This window comes from Bos indicus x Bos taurus, chromosome 19 (genome assembly GCF_003369695.1).
Source record: "Bos indicus x Bos taurus breed Angus x Brahman F1 hybrid chromosome 19, Bos_hybrid_MaternalHap_v2.0, whole genome shotgun sequence".
Classification (NCBI taxonomy): Eukaryota; Metazoa; Chordata; class Mammalia; order Artiodactyla; family Bovidae; genus Bos; species Bos indicus x Bos taurus.
The window spans coordinates 56,261,494-56,283,002 of record NC_040094.1 but is presented as its reverse complement, the minus strand read 5'-3'; the positions used below and the strand labels follow the sequence as shown (position 1 = coordinate 56,283,002).

The 21,509-nt window shown below is 55.2% G+C and overlaps 1 protein-coding gene across 8 annotated transcripts; it reads right to left on the bottom strand.

Moving 5' to 3' along the window:
- Positions 1 to 148: 148 nt before the first annotated feature.
- Positions 149 to 20,124, bottom strand: ST6GALNAC2 (ST6 N-acetylgalactosaminide alpha-2,6-sialyltransferase 2). Of its 8 annotated transcripts, none has more exons than XM_027518578.1 (9): positions 18,709 to 19,191; positions 14,778 to 14,841; positions 9,913 to 10,087; positions 9,127 to 9,295; positions 8,572 to 8,710; positions 6,048 to 6,151; positions 4,201 to 4,401; positions 2,119 to 2,218; positions 734 to 939 (listed from the first exon to the last, which is right to left on the bottom strand). In XM_027518578.1, the coding sequence occupies exons 1-9, from the start codon at positions 18,831 to 18,833 to the stop codon at positions 772 to 774; spliced, it is 1,245 nt and encodes a 414-aa protein (XP_027374379.1). In that variant the 5' UTR covers positions 18,834 to 19,191; the 3' UTR covers positions 734 to 771. The 8 variants fall into 8 exon arrangements, 7 of the variants coding, with proteins under 7 accessions (XP_027374374.1, XP_027374381.1, XP_027374379.1 ...); XM_027518579.1 differs by having other exon boundaries at positions 4,201 to 4,284; XM_027518573.1 differs by lacking the exon at positions 9,913 to 10,087 and having other exon boundaries at positions 149 to 939; positions 9,127 to 9,276; positions 18,709 to 19,957.
- Positions 20,125 to 21,509: the final 1,385 nt, after the last annotated feature.

Sequence of the window (21,509 nt, the reverse complement as noted above, 5' to 3'; positions counted from 1 at the left end):
AGGGTTTGTTACCCAATAATGTCCTTTTGGTGATGGGGTGTTAATACATCTTCAGTGGGCCTTTAATCAGAGGCCAGGACTTTCTGGTGGTTCAGACTCTCCATGCTAATACCCTGCGTAATACACTACTTTCCCCAACACAAACAGACACAGTGGTTATCCGTCATTTATGCAATTAACTAATTTCAAATGACTTTCTGCCCTTTGTGCTCCCACTTTATCAGGGGGCAGAAGTGAGTCTGTTCCCTTTCTCAGAAAAGCTGTTCCAACATGTCCTTGAGGTGAACTGCTTTGGAGTCTGAGGCCGGACATGCTAGTGGGAGGATTTGGGCTGAAAAGTGCATTTGTTTCTACTGCTGCTTGACCTTCGTTAATTGAGAGGCCCTGAGCCACTCCACTGACCAAGTCAGTCTGTGCCACTGCTGGCTTGGAAAACGCTCAGCTCTGAAGGATACCTGCATGCTCGCGCTGGTCGGTCTCATCTTGAGAGTGTTGTCTTCAGTTTTAAAGATGAGCCCAGCAGAGTAATGTTTTTCCTCGACCAAGGTTGGGTTGTCTCCCTGGGCCCAGAGGAATCTCCTTGGGTGAGCTAAGGACAAGGCAGGGTGTCCCACAAAGGGCAGTCTTGAGTGACATTGACACATCCACTCTGTCCTCTGTAGTGAAGGAGTAGGTGGGTGTCAAGGATGGAACACACAAGAAGGTAGCTTTAGTTACTTGAGGGCCCAGGGCCGCAGCTCTGCAAAAATAAAGGTCTTGGATGCTTTTGGGTCACCGCTGGTACAACCAAAGGATGCCAGCCTTGTGCAGGTCCCTCCAAAGGGTGGCTTCCAGGGACAGGTCGTGGTTTGCGTAGAATATCAGTGGCTTCTTCATTCGATCGAAATAGTGGTCAGAAAATTTCTGGTAGTTGCTTGTGATGAATCCATAGGCGCTAACCTGGAGAAGGACAGTTAGCATTTGAGCTGCTATGAGAAGCAGCTCATTAGCATAATGAGCTGCTAGCATTTGAGAAGCCATTTACACAGGGCTTCCCTGGTGCTCAGATGGTAAAGAACGTGCCTGCAGTGTGGCCCCTGGAGGAGGGAATGGCAACCCAGTCCAGTATTTCCTGGAGAATCCCCATGGACAGAGGTTCCTGGTGGGCTACAGTCCATGGGGTTGCAGAGTCGGACACGACTGAGCGACTAAGCACAGTTTATAAAGTGGAAGGAACTTAGGCATAGCTGCCTTGTGTGGAGGTGAGAATAAACAACCGTTCTCACCCACGTTTTCATATCTGCACTGTGTTATTTCTGCACATTTTCTCACCCAACTCTAAGCGTAGATACTGTCCCTGTTTTACAAATGGGGAGATGGGCTCAGAAAGATAACCAAAACGTGTGTCCGCAGTCACAAGCTAATAAGTAGCTGGGCTGGGTTTTGAACTCTGGTTTGTGACACCAAAGCCATGATCATTATGCTCAAGATGGAGGCAGAAAGCCCCTTACCTCCCGTTTCCTGTTCTCATGGTGACTGCAGACAGGAGAGTCCTGTTTTAAACATGGAAAAGGGGGACCAGAGTCCAGTGGTGCTTGGCCTCCAGCTCTTGTGCCTGGGTCAACACTGCCTTTCCCTGAAAACTGATTCTCAGCCTCTGTCTCTGCAGCTCATGGGTACCACCCCAGCAAGAATTGGCTCATGGAGTGATTTCAGAGACTCCACGTGTGGAAGGATGCCCACCTCAGTTTGAGAGTGTCCTCCCAAAACAGATGTCCCTACCCACTTTGGTTGAGATTTTGCTTTCACAAGAGCAGTTGGGTCGTATGTCCCTTAAACACCATGTGCAGCGTCTGCCCTGGGGCAGAGGGTGAAAGGACAAGCCCAGGGGAAGGTGGCCCTGGGGAGGAAGGCAAGACTGGGTCCGAAGGCTGTCCCCTACGGGACCGAGAGCACTTCCTCCACCCCATTCCCTAGACTAGGTGGCTCCTGCAGCTGGGGAGCCTTCTGCCACGGGATGGAGGCCCAGAGTCCCAGGTCTGGGCTAGCAGGCCTCACGTAGAGGATCTCACGGATGGAATAAGGCTCCATTCACACCAGCCCTGCTGCTGTGGGCTCCTGAAAGAGCAGACCTCTTACCTGGTCACAGGTATGTAGAGCTGTCAGCAACATGAGGGCCCCAGTACTAGGCATGTATAGGTCTCCAAATTTTGTGTTAATCAACTTTGATTTCAGAAACCTGGAAGCAAAAAGAAGTGTCAAAACTCAAAGACTCCAGAGGACTTCTTTGGTGGTCCAGTGGACGTGGGTTCAGTCCCTGGTCCAGGAAGATCCTACATGCTGAGGAGCAACTAAGCCTGTGTGCCTAGAGCCCGCACTCTGGAGAGGCCACCAAAATGAGAAGCCTGCACCCCACAGCGAAGAGCAGACCTTGTTTGCCACAACTGGAGAAAGCCTGTGCAGTAAAGAAAACCCAGGGCAGCCAAAAAACCCCAGGACTTTTGGTCTTGCACATTTGCTTGAGGGTTGTGCCATTACACCAACTCAGGCAGGTTGGGAAACGGCAAAATTTTCTGGCCCTTCTGCCCTCACCCATCTGCCATTTGGAGAAAGATGAATTATACACAAAAATCTTTGGTTCAAGTAACACCTTAGGTAACAAGCAGTGAGGAGGAGGAACAGGCCCTCCTGAAGAAACATAGGTGAGACCCTTCCCTCTCTCCCTCTCTAGAAGCCTGAGTCCAGCCTAACTTGCCTTTCCTCTCTGCAACACCCTCCCGCACCACAACGTCTAGGGCATAGTTGGCGTAGTTATTTAACCTGACACCTAAATTTCACCTCCGGACTGGCCAAGCAGGAGCCACACATGAGGACAGAGGACACGTAGGTCCTGTGACTGGGCCACTAGTGAGATGGTGCACATGTGTGCAAGCACACGTACATGATTTCAGACACCCAGATGGTCCCAAAGTGAGGCCGCAGTATGGTGACCACGAGCCTTGACCTCAGCCCTGGGTTCTCATCTAGGCCTTGCCAGGCAAACCACCCAGCTTCTCAGCCTGTTCTTCGTCTGTTGAGTGGTCTTCAGCTTGCCTCCCAGACTCCCCTGCCACCCCTGGCCTGCTCTGGGTCTTGGGGTGCTAGCCTGGGGCTGCATGCAGTAGGTTTCCCAGCTACAGCACTGTCACCACTTCAGGCTGGACAGATGTGCTTTGCAGGGGCTGCCCTGTGTCTTGTAGGTGGTTCAGCAGCATCCCCGGCCTCTGCCCACTAGGGGCACTCAGGTCGCCTAGTGACAACCAAAACTTCAGACAGGACAGTGGACCAGCCTCCTGCTGAGAACCACTGATGGGTGGGATGGGGGTGGAGATCTGCAGGCAGGGGTTCCCCAGGCTCGTCCCAGGGTCCTCCTGTGTTTGGGCCTGAACGCTGGCTTCCACTAGTCCCCATACAGCCCCACACTTACAGTCCCTCTATGCCCAGCCTAAGCGTTCGTGAACATTTTTGGTAAGTAAGCCTGTTGGGTTTCCTGTCTACCTTGACTGATAGAACATCACCTCCATCAATGTATTTAACCTGGTGGCTCAGTGGTAAAGAATCCACCTGCCAATAACAGAAGACTTGGGTTCAATCTGGGTTCAGAAGGTCCCCTGGAGAAGGAAGTGGTAACCAACTCGAGTACTCTTTGTGGGAGATGCCATGGACAGAGAAGCCTGGCGGGCTACCATCCATGGGGTCGCAAAGAATGGGACAGGACTGAGGAACTAAACAAGTAAATGAAGCAGTGTAAGTGCTGCGGGGCGGGGAGTGGGGGCGGCCACGGTGGTCCTCGGCACATGGCCCAGCTTGGGGTTTCATCTTCAGGGGATAAAGCCAGTGCTGCCGGAGAAGGCAATGGTACCCCACTCCAGTACTCTTGCCTGGAAAATACCATGGACGGAGGAGCCTGGTGGGCTGCAGTGCATGGGGTCGCTAAAGAGTCAGAGGCGACTGAGCGACTTCACTTTCACTTTTCATGCATTGGAGAAGGCAATGGCACCCCACTCCAGTGTTCTTGCCTGGAGAATCCCAGGGATGGTGGGCTGCCTTCTATGGGGTCGCCCAGAGTCGGACACAACTGAAGCGACTTAGCAGCAGCAGCAGCAGCAGCCTGTAGGTGTGGGGCGAATGGTGGGGGTGGGCAGGGGAGTTGCTCCCAGCACCACCCCTGCCCGCACCTACCTCTCTGTCAGGTAGCTGATGAAGTCTGGATGGAGTAGCCTGAATTTGCTGGCAGAGGAGTCCAGTCCAAAATAGGTCTGAGGCCTAGGACCCACGATAGAAGTGAACAGAGCGGCCCGAGGCGTCGTACGACGGGTTGTGGAGTGAGGAGAGGTGAAAGGCGCTGGGGCGGTGGCGGTGGATGGACCGGTAGGGGCGGGGCTGGGAGTAGTAGCGGGAGAAGGGGGTGTAGAAGGTGGCTGGGAGCACCGTGGGCACCACGTGCGGCTTCCCGCCCACCAGGACGTCGGTGGGCGGGGTGTAGGAGAGGGAGGAGGGGGGCGTGAACAGGGCGGGGGGAGACGGGTAGGAGCAGCTGACCCGGGGGAGGTGCGGAGGGGGCGGGAGGAGAGGGAAGTACAGGGAGTCAGGGGGCTTGCGAGGGCGGTCCCGGGCCCGGCAGGGAAAGGAGCAGGGGAAGCACTGGTTCTGCGGGAGGGGCGAAGTAGGAGGCTGGAAGAAGGGGGCCTCTTTCATGAAGCGGGGCACGTAGGGGGCGATGTAGGACGGGATGCCCCGGATGGGCCCAAGCCCGAGCCCGATGTAGGAGGCTGAGGGCGCGGGGCTGTGGGCGGGGGACTTGGCGCCAGGTATGGGGGGAGTTTGGGAAGAGTTTCGGGAGAGGGATTTCAAGCCAGATTGAGAGGGAGATTTGGAGGCAGGTGGAGTGGCATTTTGGGAAGACCCCCGAGGCTGGACATGAGGGCTGGGGGTCAGGGAGGAGGCCCGGGAAGAGGGCTGTGAGGCATTTGGGGTGGCAGGGTGAGAGGGGGCACGGGAAGACCCCCGGGTGGGGGACGGTGAAGGAGCTGAGCCGCCAGAGCTGGCGTAGGGCTGCTGGTTGGTATGGTTGGATCTGGACTGGGAGGGGGACTGGGCAGGGGATGGATTAGGGGAATGGGAGGGGGAGCTCATTGGTGTTGGGGAGGCTTAATGTCCACCCGATGTCTTTGAGCCAGCCCCCCCCAACCCCCAGGAGCCAGTCCCGTCTGGGTCGCAAAGCCCACCCCCAGGAGCCGCTGCCAGGCGATTGTTGGGTCATCAGCAGGTTGGGGCGGGGCACAGGGCGGGGCTGGCGTAGCCGGCCTGGCCCCCGAGGGCTTAACCCCTAAGGACGCCTCAGAAGGTGCTCTTTGAGGGTGGGTGAGATGTACGGGGCCAGCCAGCGAGACAGGAGGGTCGGTCCTTGGCGGCCACAGGGGTTGGTGCAGATTTATGAGGACCCGACTCAGGGACAAGAAATTGTCTTCAGCACCACAGGGAGAAGGTTCAGATGAGGCCCGGACATGGTTCAAAAGAGCTGGACACGGGCCTGCTGTCCAGGAAGGTGGGGGAGGACAGACAGAGGGCCCTTTGTTCCCACTCTGCAGGACACTGGGCCCACGTCCCCTGCTCTCCCATTTCATGGGCAGTCTTGGGAGGGTGCCCGCCAAGGAGTGGCATGGGTCCTGGCCCTCACTCTTAGTCTCCAAACACAATGCACTCAACGGGACAGCAGGGACAGCTGCGGACAGGCCAGCTGGGTGGCTGGGCGGGTTATGGGGACCGCAGCTGAAGCTGAGGGGCCAGGCCTGCCGGCCCCCATTCCAAAAGGAGCCCCTTGAACCTGCAGCCCACCTGGTCAGGAGGGTCCCTGGGGACCAGCAGCATTACCTGGGCTTTCCCAAGGGTAGGAAAAAAAGAAGAGTTTACTCTTCTAATGCTCTGGTGGATTCTTGGGGCCTTTCTGGCCACCTTCAGCCACCTTTCCCATCTGACGGTGGACCTGGGAGCAGTACCGTGCCCTATTTCCCTGCTTGGCTGCTCACCTGTCTCCTTTATCGGTGCCCTCGGGGACAGGCACACCCAGGATGGCGGATCTCAGCATCAGGTAGTCACGGATGTCCGAGGGGATGAAGATATAGCGCAGGTACTGTCGGGGCAACAGAGAAGCAGCCCCGGTGGGGACAAGACCACGGGGACTTCCTGCTCCGAGTGGACCGCCCTCCGCCTGGTCCGGCCCCTGCCCGGGCAGGAGCCTCTCCTTTCTGAGTCTGTATTTTCCACTTTTGGGTGCCCTGTTCTTTCGGGTTCCACTGAGGGTTTCAGCGCTCAGACCCGCTGATACTCTTCCCTTCAAGGAGCCGTGCTCAACTGCCATTCCCTTGAGTGTGGGCTGGACTGAGGGACTAAGAATTTTTCTAATGGATACGAAAAAGTGGGAGTAAGGAAGCGTGTGTGACCCCCTTGGAGAGGGGTTCATAAAAGACACTGGAGGAGCTTCCTTGCTCTCTGGGATCACTCGCTCTGGGTCAAACTAGCTACCCCATCAGGGAGGCAGTGTATTAGCCTGCAGAGGGGCCCACATGGTGAGGGCTGTGAGGGAGCCATCTTCACCCTGGCCCAGGCGGGCCTTCTGATGACCGCGGCCCCTGTCAAGCCTGACTGTGACTACTGGGAGACCCTGAGCCAAAACCACTCCGATGAGGGACTTCTCTGGTCCACTGGTTAAAACTCCACCTTGCAATGCAGGAGTGCAAGTTCAATCCCTCGTCAGCAAACTAGGGTCCCACATGCTGCTGGTGTGTGTATGCTTAGTTGCTCAGTCGTGTCCAACTCTTTGCAACCCCGTTGGACTGTAGCCCGCCAGGCTCCTCTGGCCATGGGATTTCCCAGGCAAGAATACTGGAGTGGGTTGCCATTTCTTTCTCCAGGGGCTCTTTCCAACCCAGGGATTGAACCTGCATCTCCTGTGTCTCCTGAATTGCAAGTGGATTCTTTACTTGCTGAGTCATCTGGGAAGGGCATCCCTGATGGCCCAGACAGTAAAGAATCGGCCTGCAATGAGGGAGACCCAGCTTGGACTCTGGGTCAGGAAGATCCCTTGGAGAAGAGAAAGGCTACCCTCTGCAGTATTCTTGCCTGGAGAATTCCAAGGACAGAGGAGCCTGGTGGGGTACACCCCATGGGGTCGCAGAGAGTTGGACCACATGACTGAGCAACTAACACTTTCATGCTGCCAGAGGAGGCTAAAAAAAAAGAAGTGGACAAAATCACTCTACTGAGCTGCTCCCAAATTCCTGACTCATGAAAACGGCAAGATAAGCAGTACGTGTTGTTTACAGCTATGAGGTTTGGGGGTCATTCGTCATGCAGTTATGGAGAACTCATACAGGTTCTTCCCAGGTAGCACTAATGGTAAAGAATTCACCTACCAATGCAGGAGACATAAGAGATGGGAGTTTGATCCCTGGTTCAGGAAGATGCCCTGGAGGCGGGCATGGCAACCCACTCTAGTATTCTTGTTTGGAGAATCCCATGGACAGAGGAGCCTGGAGGGCTACAGTACATAGGGTTGCACAGAGTTGGACACAACTGAATCGACTTAGCACACATGCATACAGGTTCTGTGGCTACACCAGAAATGAAACTGTGCTATCTTGTTTCATCATGAGCTAAAAGAGGCCTCAGAGCATGGATGCTGTAGCTTGGACACCCCTGACGTCCCTGGTAAGAGGAGGAAGCTGCTGAAAACTCAAACCAGCCCTATCAAGCACCACAGCACCCTTATCTTGGGACCTCCCCGCTGCATGTGGTAGCCAGCCTGCTCTAGAAGGGGAAAGAAAGTGAAAGTCGCTCCAGTCTTGTCTGCCTCTTTATGACCCCATAGACTATACGGTCCATGGAATTCTGAATTCTCCAGGCTGGAATACTGGAGTGAGTATTTCCTTTCTCCAGTGGATCTTCCTGACCAGGGAATCGAAGTGGGGTCTCCTGCATCACAGGTGGATTCTTTACCAACTGAGCTCTCAGGGAAGCCCTCTAGAAGGGGAAGCATGGTGTTAGAGCAGCTGGGTGTGGCTGAAAGAGCCTGGAGGCAGAAGACAGACTCAGGTTCCAGTTCTGTGGAACTGGGGCTGCTGTGCTGAGTGTGTGTGGGGTTGGAATGGAGGAGACACTCAGCAAATACCCTCTGGCTGGCTGTGTGCTGCTGACCTCTGGGTCAGGGGGGTAGCAGGGCTTTGAGTCGGGCTCCACTGCCACTCTGCTGAACGAAGAGGCCCTGAGCCTTAGTGCCCTCACCAGTAAGAGGGGGCTGACGTGGCCTCTGTAAAGTGCCTGGCACTCCATAAGCCTTCAGTAAACATTAGTCATTCATGCTCCACTCCAGAGCTTTCCTGGTCCTGAGCGACAGGGCGCCCCATTACACAGGCCCTAGATCCTGGCGTACAACCTGTCCATCCGCTGGGCTGGGGCGTGGGAACCCCGTGGCCTGCCCTGTGGTGCGATGGGGGGCGGACAGGAAACAACGGTGCTGGCTGTCAGGGACCGTGGTGCCCATGGGAGCCTCACCTGTCCCTGTGGCACAGAGGTGAAGCCCACGTTCGAGTAGGAGATGAGGGAGTTCTTCATTGTGTTCACAGTAAAACCGTAGAAGGAGATCTTGGTGCCCACGTCATTCTCGAAGCCTTTGATCACCGCACCGTTGAGTCTGGTCCAAACAGAGGCTCATCAGCCTGCTTGTGGCTACACGGTACTGCATGTTGACTTCCATCCCCAGGCTTCTGGCACTCCCTCTACCCACGGCAGCCCCAGTGCCCAGTCGCCAGCCCCATCCTGACAGCCGGGCACCTGAAGGATGCCCTGTGAAATGGGCGAAGCCAGCCCTGGCAGCTCCTTCCTCCTGGGTCCCCTGGGTTGACCACAGCCTCGTGCGTCTTCAGGGTCTGTCTGCCTAACACCCTTGTCCACGCCTGTCCGCCCATCACAACTGCTGAGCTGCCTGAGGCCGCTGCTGCTCCATTAGCCCACGCCCTCACCTACGATGCTCCCCCCGGGGGGCTGGCTGGGGACCAGCTCTCCACCCAGCTCCTCTCCTGCTTCCTCCCTGGCCCCTAGCCCACATACCTGAACACGTAGTCATGGGCATCGATGTTCTGACCCTGGCGGGAGCCGTTCAAAATGCCTCCATTACCCACCACGGCACACCGGATGCAGCCAGGAAGCAGCTCCCGGGAGACGGCAAACAGCCTGGTGCTCTCCGAGCCGTTCAGGAGGCTGAGGGTGGAGGTGATAGCTGTGGGACAAGGTGGAGTGCTGTGAGGGGCACTGGGGCCTTCCCGAGAATTCCTGGCACCCGCACCTGCCTGAGGCCTGACACCAGGCCCCTCTCAAGAGGCACAGAGGGTGGAGGACAGGGAAACGTCTGTGGGAGCAGGACGCCTGCAAAGAGGGTGGTGGGGCGGGAGGGTTGGCTGTGGCCCCAGTCATCTTGAGAACTCAGATAACCAGTCCTCCCAAGACTTTGCTTATTCCAAAAGGAAATAATTTGGGGCCTTCAGGGGTAGGGTGAGGGGCCGACTTAAAGTGGAAGGGGCTCTGGGTGGTCTCTCCCAGCAGCAGCCATCATTGGGCTGTTTGAGGGCTCACAACTGCTGTCCTCAGCCACCTTTGCACACTGGCCATCTTTCATGCCAGGCCCCAGGAGGGCAAGAGCCACTGGTAGAGGGGTCGGGTGGGGCAGTAGCCAGGCCCCTCTCCTTGACCCTTGTAGAGGGTGCTTGTAGAGGCAGGGAGTCTCACAGCAGTGGAGGTGAGCCTTGAAGCCTGCCTGGGAGGAAGTGAGGAGAAAGGGGCACCGTGGCCCCAAAGCAGGAGGAATGGACTATTTAGGGCCAGAGGGCTGCAGGTTACCTTGGTGGGAGAGCCCCTGCCAGCCGTAGGGGGCTTTGTGCTGGCTCAGGCTGTCCCAGAGCTGCGGGGTGAAGAGGTCCCCCGACAGCAGCACTGGAGTGGAGAGGTTAAACAGATTCCGGAAGCGAGGGTGCCGCTGAACGGCAAGAGAAAGTGGATGTCGACAGAGCAGGTTCTGTGGGTGACAAGATAAGAGGGCTGTTTCTTTTTTTAATTTACTTATTTGGCCGCCTTGGGTCTTAGTTGCATCATGTAGGATCTTCGTGGTCAGGCCTCTCTAGGTGTGGCATGCGAGCTCTCCAGTGGCACTGTGGGCCTAGCTGCCCTGAGGTATGTGGGAATCCCACTTGCCCAGCCAGGAATGGAACCCACGTGCCCTACACTGCCAGGCGGATTCTTAACCACTGGACCCCAGTGTTAGTTGCTCAGTTCTGTCCCACTCTTTGTGACCCCATGGACTGTAGCCTGCCAGGCTCCTCTATCCATGGGATTCTCCAGGCAAGAATACTGGAGTGGTTGCCATTTCCTTCTCCTGGGTGGGATCTTCCCACACCCAGGGATCAAACTCACCAGGGAAGCCGAAGGACCCCCAGGGAAGTCCCCGAGGGCTGTTCTAGAAGGTAGGGTGGGTAGGAACCTTCCAGGGAGCCCGCATACCCCACAAGAGGGCTGGGAGGGAAGTGCTGCCCTTCCCCTCTCCAGACTTGGGCCACCCCCTAGATGTGCCAGCCAAGCTGGCCTGTACGCAGTGGCCTGGTAGGGGTCAGAGAGCTTTCTGGATTTACCCTGCCCAGCCCTTCTCCCTGGATGCCACGTCTCTGGGGCCTGACGGCTCTGGCCTACTACTTTACCTCACACTTGGGGGGAACTTGAGGGCACTTTCCCACAAATGGGTAAGAGCTGCCTGCCCTGTATTGGAGGAGGTCCACCCCAGGCCTTGGAATCCATCAGCCTGGGTCCAAACCCTTGCCCTGGCCGTCCTTGCTGCAGTAGGGTTCCCATGGAAAGGGCTACTGGGAAGATCTGTGATGTCTTTGACCAGCCGGTGCCTATCTTGAGTTGAATAATGTCCCCTCTCCCAATTCATGTCTGCCCCAAACCTCAGAATGTGACCTTATTTGGAAAGAGGGTCTTTGCAGATGTAATCAGTCAGGTGAGATTATACCGTAAGGTGGCTCAGCAGTAAAGGATCTGCCTGCAATGCAAAAAGGTGAAGGAGATGCGGGTTTGATCCTTGTGTTGGGAAGATCCCCTGGAGGAGGGCTAGGCAACACACTCCAGCCTGGAGAATCCCATGGACAGAGGAGCCTGGTTGGCTACAATCCATAGGGTTGCAAAGCGTCAGACACGACTGAAGTGACTGAGCCACACACATAAATGGAGTATAACTTCTAATGTACTAAGGTGGGCCCTAAATTCAATGACTGGTATCCTTATAAGAAGGCATGTGCTAGGCTTCCCGTGGTGGCTCAGGGGTAAAGAATCCACCTGCCAGTGCAGGAGACATGGATTCGATCCCTGATCCAGGAAGATCCCACATGCCGTGGAGCAATGAAGTCTGTGCTCCACAACTATTGAGCCTGTGCTCTAGAGCCCGGCAGCCGCAACTACGGAGCCCATGGGCCGCAATGGCTGAAGTGTGTACGCCCTAGAGTCTGTGTTCTGCCTCAAAAGAAGCCACCGCAATGAGAAGCCCGTGCACCGCAGCTAGAGAGTGGCCCTCGCTCACCACCACTAGAGGAGGGCCCATGCAGCAACGAAGACGCCGCACGGCCAAAAATAAATAAACAAAAATAAAATCATACAAAGAAGGCACGTGCTGATGGCGGGGGTCGGGGGCAGAGAGTGAGTGATGAAGCTGCAAGCCACGGGACAGCTAGAGCCCCCATAAGCTGGAAGAGGCCAGGAGAGATTCTTCCCTGGAGACTTCAGAGGGCGGCTGGCCCTGCTGGATACCTGACTTCAGACTTCTGGCCTCTAGAACTGTGAGAGACTCCATTTCTCTTGTTTTAAGGCTCCCAAGTTGGTGGTCATTGGTGCCAGCAGCAAAGGAAGCCTTGCAGGGGCCTCCGCACGCAGGGGCCTCCGCACCCAGCAGCCTTGAAGGAGAGCACGCATACCAGACAGGCCCCAGCCCCCCTCTACCCCCAGACCCCCGTGTTAGATTCCTGAGCAGCCCCGGCCTGGTCAGGGCTATTCTTCCACTGAAGGGGGTCTTGGTTAAGACGTTGGTTTCATCAAAGGACAACGTGGGAAAGAGTACAGTCATTTCTGCTGTTATGTGACATACGAATGCCTAAAAACCATCGTGCAGAACCGCAACCCAAACCACAGGGCTTTTGGGAAAAGGGACTACGAGCAGCAGAAACTCAAAAAACTTGATCAGTGATGCATAAAATGAAGATAGAAGCAGTTTTACACACATTCACTGGTTAGGAAACATCTAGAAAAGTGAAAATGTTAGTCGCTCAGTTGTGTCCTACTCTTTGCAACCCCATGGACTGTAGCCCACCAGGCTCCTCTGTCCAGGGGATTCTCCAGGCAAGAATACTGGAGTGGGTAGCCATTACCTTCTCCAGGGGATCTTCCCGACCCAGGGACCAAACCCAGGTCTCCTGCATTGCAGTCAGATTCTTTACTGAGTCACCAGAGAAGCCCAAGAAATATATAAATAGTTCTCAAAATATGGCACTTGACCTTGGAAAAGAACTGACACATTCTTGGGGATGTGGGCTTCGGAAGGGTGGCAGTTTGGGAGTTATCGTGAAGTGGTGGGAAGCCAGTTATTAAACATGCGATGAAGCAGATGGCTGTCTGAAGTGTGCATGTGCGTGCCTTTTGGGTATTCCTACATGATTCCCTTTGGTGCAGTATGGTTTTCTGCATTTACCAGTGTTCTGGCTGACAAAATCACTGATAAACACACACGAAATTTGGGTTCTGCTCAACTTGTTTTACTCCCACAGCAATCTTTATGGACCAAATTCATGCTTTAAAAGCAAGCATTAAGCTGAACTGACTACATCAGTCTCACTCCTCTTCAGTTCATCATAGGGGTGTTTTCCAGGGTCTCCTTTACAAGGCTCCAAGAGAAAAATCTTCAGGTCTCCATATCCAGAAAGGCGCACTTTGCTTGGGCAGCTGGCTTGCTTTTATCTCATGGACAGGGTGGCAAGCTTTCCTTCTTTGCTGTTGTCACAGGGAAGCTCAGAGCCCATCTCTGACACCCTCTGGCATATTTTTCACGCACTTATCTGACATTGTCTAACTTTCTTACCTTTATTTTTCCTTTACCTACTTCATTTTTTTTCCCCCATGTCATATATATCCAAAAGACAAAAGCTCAAATCTTTTTGTTTTTAAACCAGGTGAGGAAATATGTCAATTAGCATCAAGTAGGAGAAGGCAATGGCACCCCACTCCCGTACTCTTGCCTGGAAAATCCCATGGACGGAGGAGCCTGGAAGGTTGAAGTCCATAGGGTCGCTGAGGGTCGGACACGACTGAGCGACTTCACTGTCACTTTTCACTTTCCTGCATTGGAGAAGGAAATGGCAACCCACTCCAGTGTTCTTGCCTGGAGAATCCCAGGGATGGGGGAGCCTGGTGGGCTGCTGTCTATGGGATCGCACAGAGTCTGACACGACTGAAGCGACTTAGCAGCAGCAGCTCAAGGTGAAAGGACTTTAGGAAAAGTAAAGATGACCTGGCCAAGTGCTTTAAGACGCTTGAAGACTTTCTTTAGCCAGTCCGCCAAGTGTCCACCTGATCTCTGTTCTTGGGGCAGGGGGTGGGGTGGGGGTGGGGTCTCCATCACCTGCCGGGGGGAGCTCGCTCTGCCGCTTACAGCTTTGCAGTTACTCAGTCTTGCATGTGGTGAGATCTTGCCCCCATGAGACCTCAGTGAACAAGTTCCAGTGTCTTGGGCATGAAAAACAACTCTTAAACCGGGACCAGGCCAGAACTACATAGTCATCATCCCGCTTGACTGCAGCCTGCACAGAGGGTGAGGGCATGTTGCTCGGGAGTTCAGACCCAGCCCGGGGGTCCAAGAGAGGCCTGAATCCCTGTGCCACCTCTTTTCCATGGGTAACCTGAGCAGGGTATCTCTGTGCCTCATTTTACTGCAAAAGCTGCCTCCCGACCTTGCCGACAGGTGTAAGTGAGAGAATGCAGGTAAAGTGCTTGAGATGGCCTGTAAGGCCACGGTCACTGTGCTCTGTGACAGAGCAGAGAGGCCCCTGGGCTTGGTGTTTACTTCATGGTAAACAGTTTACAGGGCTTCTCAGGTGGTGCTAGTGGTAAAGAACTCACCTGCCAATGCAGGAGACGTAAGAGATGCGGGTTCGATCCCTGGGTGGGCAAGATCTCCTGGAGGAGGGCATGGCGACCCACTCCAGTATTCTTGCCTGGAGAATCCCATGGACAGAGGGCTACAGCCCATAGGGTTGCAAACAGTCGGACACGACTGAAGTGACTTAGCACGCATGCATGCTAACAGTTTAAATGTGAGTTTTACAGTAAAAAGACATTTTGAGGTGTAGAATGTAAAAGTCAGAGAACTTTTAAAGATAAATCAAGATTTGCAAGAACTTTTCTGCTGGTTATACCCCAGGGAGTAAAGATGGAGCCATGTTTCTCTGCTGTTGGGGTGCAGGGACCTCAGTGGTCAGGTCTAAAGAGCGCTGGCTGGCCCCTCAGTTCTGTGCTCCATTCTCTGGGTGGGGAGGGGGATGTAGCCGGGGTGGGAGGAGAGGAGGGATGGGGGTTTCCAGAGAGCTCCCGCCCAGTAGGCTTGTAAGAATGTTCTCATTCCCATTTTTCTTTCCCCTTGTACCCCGCCACAGGGTAGCCCGCCACTGTACCTTTCGTGTCCTAGAATTCGGTGCCTTGGGTCCAAAGAAAGCTTGAGATGATGACGTGGTGTTCCTGGGGGAGAAGGCGGAAGTAAAGCCGGGGTCTGACCTGCCCCCGGAGCGTGCTCATCTGGTAACTCTGGAGGCTGATCGTCCATCAGGGTCTGATTTTTTTATTTTTTCCCCTATGCTCTGATTCTTGCTCATCTCTTTCTCTTTGGGCACAAAATATTATCACCTTATTATGTTCTGCCTAGCCCCTTGGCAAGTGGCTGAAATGTGGAATGTATGGGAACAGCGAGATGGTGGTTAAGACATGAAAATATAAAATAGGAAAGATTGCCAGCGGCCTGGGCTCGTGACCATCTAAGCGGTCTCCCTGTTAAGGCCCGCAAAACAGGTGTTAGATCCCGGGTGCCCTGGGCCCCCTTCACCTGGCGAAAGGGGTGGGGCCAAAGCCCGACACCGTGGGTTTGGGTTCCAGGATCTCTGGAAGCCACTGAACTTCTCAGAAGCTCAGTGTCTGTGTCTGTTCAGCAGGGATGATCATGCAGGTATGCAGATGGTCAGATTGAGACAGGCTGGGGCCTGGGACCCTTTGCTGCAGTGCTTGCACTTGGACAAACGTCTCCTTGAGCAACAAAATGCAAAATAAACTACAAGGGACTAAAAGTAGCTGAGTACATGCGGCGGCTGGGGCAAATTATGAACAAGAGAGATACAGAAAGACCAAAATCTGAGCAGAAGCAGGTATGCACATTGACCTGGCACGTGGCACCACTAAGGGGGTGGGCGGGCCACCTAAGCCACCTCTCTGGCCTGACCCCCTGGACCCACCCCTACTGTCATCCTGTAGAAGGAACCAACTCACCGAGCCCTGCCCCACCCCCAGGGAGCAAGCAAGAAAAATTGGCATTGGGTTTCCTTCCCGTTGCCGCCCGCAGGGGCCCCAGTAAAGCCCGGCCTGCATTCTTGTCGGGAGCCTTCAAACAGAGTCTGTGTTATCTTATGTAAGAAGTGTCTTCTAAATATTAGCTATTGTTACCTAAAGGGCAAAGGGAAGGGACCCTGTGACAGCCTCAACGACACTGACCCTTCTGGAGGGAGGTAAGGGTCTAGGTTACTGCCCTACACCCACCTGCTAGGTGCTAGGTGGTCCCTGCACCAATGTGTGTGTGTGTGTGTGTGTGTGTGTGTGTGTGTGTGTGTGGCGCACACGCGCTTAGTTGTGTCTGACTCTTTGCGGCTCTATGGACTGTATGTAGCATATCAGGCTCCTCTGTCCATGGGATTTTCCAGGCAAGAATACTGGAGTGGGTTGCCATTGCCTTCTCCAGGGGATCTTCCTGACCCAGGAATCAAACCCGCAGCTCCTACAATAGCAGTAACTTTCTTTACCACTGAGCCACCTGGGCAGAGGGCAAACAGGAAGGAACAGGAGCCCCTATCCATTCAAGAGGGTAGTCAGGCTATTCCCAGACTCCTCCCACCTCCCCTACAACCCTGAGGGAGCAGGTGGGGAGGATCTGAGGTCAGCAGTTTCGAAGGAAACAAAGGCTTCCAGTGACTTGCTTCTAGGCACCAAGACCGTTTGAGCCACAAGGGCATCTGGACCCACCTGCCTTCAGGGTTTGTGAAAGACTTTGGAAGAGCAGGCCAGAAAAAGCAGGGCGATCCTATCCTCCACTCAACCCAGATCAGCCAACCACAAAACCCTGTAGCTCCTCTCAGAGGAGGAACTGGCACCGTGGTGCTCAGCGCAGGTGGCCTTCAGGAACCCCCAGGGAACCTTTGAAAAACACCAGAATTCTGATCGGTTGGTTCTGGGTCTCCAGTGATTCAACCCCCCTCCCCCCACTGTCATCCCTTCCTCCCCAGTGATTCTAACATGCCAGCCAGGCTTGGAATCTGACAGAGGAACTGCTGAATGGGTGGAATAGAAACAGGAGGGAGCCCTGAATCGCTCGGGTCTCAGGAAGGCCAGCTCCTCTCCAGAGCAACCCTTCTGCTCAAGAGACTCCCCCGACACCCCCCACCCCGGGAATCCAAAGGCTTTTAGACACCACCGTGGGAATAAGGCTTCTCCAAAGGCTCAGCGGTAAATGCAGGAGACAATGGGTTTGGTCAGGAAGATCCCCTGGAGGAGGAAATGGCAACCCACTCTAAAACAAGTCTAGAAATCCCAAGCCCAGGAACTACTGATTGGACCGATTCCACCCTCTAACCTGCAAGGAGAGCCTCATCTCCCATCTCCGGTGTGCCAGGCCTGGTCCCAGCACTCGGCTTCCCCTGGACTCCCCACCGTAGCCCGGGAGGGCTGCTTTTGATCCCCAGGTGAGGGAGGGTTACATAGCTTGCTCGCCCTGCTCAGATTTCCATCCCACCTGCCCCTCTGCTTGTCCAGCTCCTAATGAGGCTGAGTCTGGACCTGGCCCCTGGGGTTTAGCTAAAATGCAAACATCACCAAAACATCAAGGATATGGACAAGTCGTACTAGATTTTTAAAACATGAAAGGTCTTTTAAAAAAGCTTTGTTGAGGTATAATGGATGTTCAGTCAACCTCATATTTATAGTGGTATTAGTTACTTTTGAAGGATGTTCAAATAAATGTGTTTCAAAACATCTTTACAGAAAACTGATACGGATCTCCTTTCTTAATACCCTCAGTTCTTTTCAGTCCTTTTCCTTATGCAATGTCTGACTCCAAGGAGGCAAAGTTAACTTCAGGTGTTGCCAGCTAGAACACCTTTGTTTCTAAAGGGAGGGGACACATAATCAATGGCAAGCGTGTTTCATATTGTTTTGTAACACTGGGTGCCCTTTGACTTTGTTTCCTGAATGTTTTTGGTTTTGTGTTTTAGTCGCGAAGTCCTGTCTGAGTGTCTGACTCTTTTGCGACTCCATGGACTATAGCCCGCCAGGCTCCTCTGTCCTTGGGATTTCCCAGGCAAGGATACTGGAGTGGGTTGCCATTTCCTTCTCCAGGGGATCTTCCTGACCCAGGGATTGAACCTGGGTCTCCTGCTTGGCAGGCAGATTCTCTACCACTGAGCCACCTGGAGAGCCCCATTCCTGAGAGCAGACACTAATTCTGACTTCATTCCCTTTAGTGAGGACTGTGTGGATGGAAAAGCACTGGGAAGGGAAAGCCAGGGCCCAGAGGCCTCTGCAGCAGACTGTAGGTACCCATGGGGCCTCACAAATCCAAACGCTGGGCACAGCTCGGTCCACCTTCCAGAAGTAAAGCTAAATCCCTTTTAAGGTTTCTTCAGTAACTGGAACCGTGACCTACCAAAGGCAGGCTCTCAGGTTTCTCCTCCTGGGGCACCAAATGAAAGGAAGGTGCCCAGGGTCAGGGAGAGGGAGCGGAGCGCAGCAGGAGCAGCTCAGGGAGGGAAACTTGGATGGAGCCCAAGGTGGGCCGCAGTCCACCTCTTCACCGGATCGCGCCCGGACGGGGCTTATCAAAATAAACAACGGAACAGAGCGGGAGGAAAGAAGCGAGCCGGGCGCGGGGAGGGCAGGGACCACAGCGAGCCGGAGAGGCGCGACCTGCCGCCGCCGGGCTGAGGAGCCACGCGCAACGCTGGATCTGGGAGACTTGGGTCCCCGCCCCCAAAGTAGAATCTGAGAAATGTGAGGTTAGCGAGGGACAATCCGTGGAAAGCTGGGACTGATTTTATCTGAATCCGATGTCCAAGCCAAAGTAGGACAGATGAAAGGGTTTCTAATTAGGGCCGGAGGGAAGTCAGCAGAAAGCTGTCGAGAGTGGATCTCCGGTGAGCAAGGGGCGAAGTTCCTCTTGGATACAGCAGCAGCTGTGGGACCCCCGGCAGCACGAGTTTAACGCCGGGCTGGAGGCTCTGGGTACAAAGGGCCGCAGCCCGAGTCCCCGCGTCCCCTGCACCCTCCGGACAGGTCCCGCGCGGCAGCTCCTACCTGGCTTCGGTTCGGGGCCCCAGGTGCAACTCCACCGCCGAGGAGTACAGGGCGACCAGGATCCCGGAGCAGACAGCCGCGAGCAGGAGCAGCGGCCAGAAGAGCCGGCCACGCTGGAGCCCCATGCAGCCTTGGCCCGAGGGCGTCCCGTGGGCAGCCGACCCGGGCGGAGAGGAGAGGCCCGGGTGCGCTGGGCTCGACTCCCGGAGTCGGCCGTCCGGCCCCGCCCGGCCCCGCCGCCCCTCCCCGCCCCGCCTTTCTTCCTCTGTCGGCTCCCGGCCTCCGGACGCCGCCGCACCCTTGGGGGCTGTGCGGCGGGTCCCGGAGGCGAGTGTCGCGCCGGCACCCAGAGCTGCCCGCGCCTCTCAGGCGCTACCCTCTGTCCTCCGGACTTGGACGGCCCAGCCCAGAGACGCCGCGAGCCGGTGTTGGGCAGGGAGCTTCCCGGTACCGTGAAGGGCGTGCGTGCGCGCGGTCCGGGGGTTCTGTGGGGCCGCGGGGCGCGGGGAGACGCCGCCACCTGCCGCCTGGGCCGCACACTGCGCCCTCGGGGGCCCCCTGGGCTCGCGGCTTCCTGGCACCCGAGGCCCGTGGGAGGGGCGGGGAGCATGCAGGGTTAAACCCCAACCGCTCAGACCCCGGCTGGAATTGGAGGGGGTGGGGCAGGGGGCCTGCCCGGGATGGGAAGGGCGGGAGAGCTGAGGTTGTCCGTCTCTCTCGTTTATTGACTGGCTAGAGCCCTCAGTCACTATGCGTCCCTGTTACAACCCCGGGGCAACCTGGAGATCTCAGCAGCCCAGAGACACCTGAAAGGTGTAGCAGAGGCTCAGGTGTCATCAGGAAGGCCCGGGGAAGCCCGGGCTCCCGTGCACCGGAAGCAGAGCCTTTCCAGGGGTAAGCGGTAGATGAGACACTGTATTCTCCAGTGGACATCATCCTGGCCCCAGAAACCTGTGAAATACCCTAGACCCTGAACTGTCAACAAATGCGAGGATGACAGGCAACTGCAACTCACCCACCCCCAACCCCTCCCCAATTCTCATGTAAAGGATAAGCCTGGGTGCAGCAACAGGTATCTGTCTAATTGCAAGGCTTACAGGGAAAACTTCGTGGAGCCTCTGCTCTCCGGCAGGAGCAAGTCCTTCAGGCTCAGTTCACACTATTTAAAAAATGCTGCCCCTGGCTACCCTCCTGTCAGACCGACTTAAACTGATGATTTCAAGTCTTTTAATCTTTATGGTTTTCCACCCCCCAAATACCCGTCTCTGTTACTTATCCCTTGATCAGCACCTTCTCCCATTTCCTCAGGGGCTGATAAAACATCAGACCTCTCTCTAAGTTCCTAAGTCTCAAACCTACCCCCAGCCCCTTGTGGTCAGGCGGTAAAGAATTCACCTGCAAGCAGGAGACTGGGGTTTGATCCCCCGGTGGGGAAGATCCCCTGGAGGAGGACATGGAAACCCACTCCAGGCCTTTTGCCAGGAGAATCCTATGGACAGAGGAGCGTGGAAGGCTACAGTCCATAGGGTCGTGAAGAGTCAGACACCACCGAAGTGACTTAACACGCACACAAGCACATCCGTATTAAGGATTTGGGTCCATCTCCAGTGCCTAAAAGACAAGTACCTCAAGACTTCCCTGGTGGTCCAGTGGCTAAGACCCTGAGCTTCCAATGTAGGGGGCCCAGGTTTGATCCCTGGTCAGGGAACTAGATACCACATACCACAACTAAAGGTCCCCTGTGCCACAACTAAAAAGATTCTGCATGCTGCCACTAAGATCCTGCACAGACCAATAAAGAAATATATACATATATTTTTAAAAGGTAATACCCCACTAAGACCAGAGCTTCCTATCCACCACATGGGGTTCTCCTTCCGGTCTGCAGCCTCCTGTGTCCTCGCCCCTCCACTGTCTGCCGGCACATCAGTTCTCTCCCTGAAGCTTTCTTTCCTTTCCAGCCAGGCCCCTGGGGGTCATTCATAATCTGAGAGCTACTCTCTCTGTGTTCCTGGCTTTCCGCCCAGCAGAACTCCGACCTGTATTCACACTCTGATCGGCCTGTGCAGTGTCCCCTCCCCCACGCTGCCCGCTTCCTGGCCTGGCTAGGAGCTGCTGACCGGGGACTGTTTCATTCCAGAGTAGAATGGTACCCACTGAGCATCAGCTGGGCTTGCTACAACCAGCCATTTCCCCATCCTTGGTTAGCTCCAGCTTCCATCCCGCCCAACAGGGATTCCAAGATGTCACCTCAAGCCTCTTTTCTCCCTGCCTCCTTTCCCCCTCCTCCGAGAGGGGAGCTTCAATTTCCCAGGCCCACAATTACAAAGGCACCTCCTGGCCAGAACGTGAAGGGTCTGAGGTTTACTCTGTGATCGGGCTAACAGGTCAGCCTGCTACAGTTTGATGGATGCCTGCAGAAGACGTGAGACTCTGGGGTCAGAGATGAGTGACTTGATTCCTGGTGGCACAGTGAGCAACGTGAACTTCAAGATGGTGCCTCCTTGCTCTTCAGACCCCAGAAGGTGAGGCAGAGGGACCCAAAAGGGGCCACACAGTGGGTTTGCTGCACATACTGTGGGTTTGCCGCACAGCTGAGGAACCTTGAACAAGGGAAACCAGAATCTTTTCCAATGGGCTGCAAGCAAACCTGCCGTTGCCCTCGAGGCAGGCATTAAAAATTATACTGGAGGGACTTCCCTGGTGGTGCAGAAGTTAAGACTCCGATCTTCCAATGCAGGGGACGCGAGTTCAATCCCTGGTCAGGGAATGAAGATCTCACATGTTGCAAGGCACTGCCA

What these genes read in the sequence shown, in the direction of transcription:
- ST6GALNAC2 (XM_027518573.1), bottom strand. Translation starts at nt 19,318, where the DNA reads ATGCTCCCCGCCCCTCCCACGGGCCTCGGGTGCCAGGAAGCCGCGAGC. An exon ending in GGGCCCCGAACCGAAGCCAG is followed by an intron (nt 14,842 to 18,708) that starts GTAGGAGCTGCC and finishes CTTCTCCCCCAG; the next exon opens with GAACACCACGTCATCATCTC. An exon ending in CCTCTGTGCCACAGGGACAG is followed by an intron (nt 6,152 to 8,571) that starts GTGAGGCTCCCA and finishes TTGCCCCGACAG; the next exon opens with TACCTGCGCTATATCTTCAT.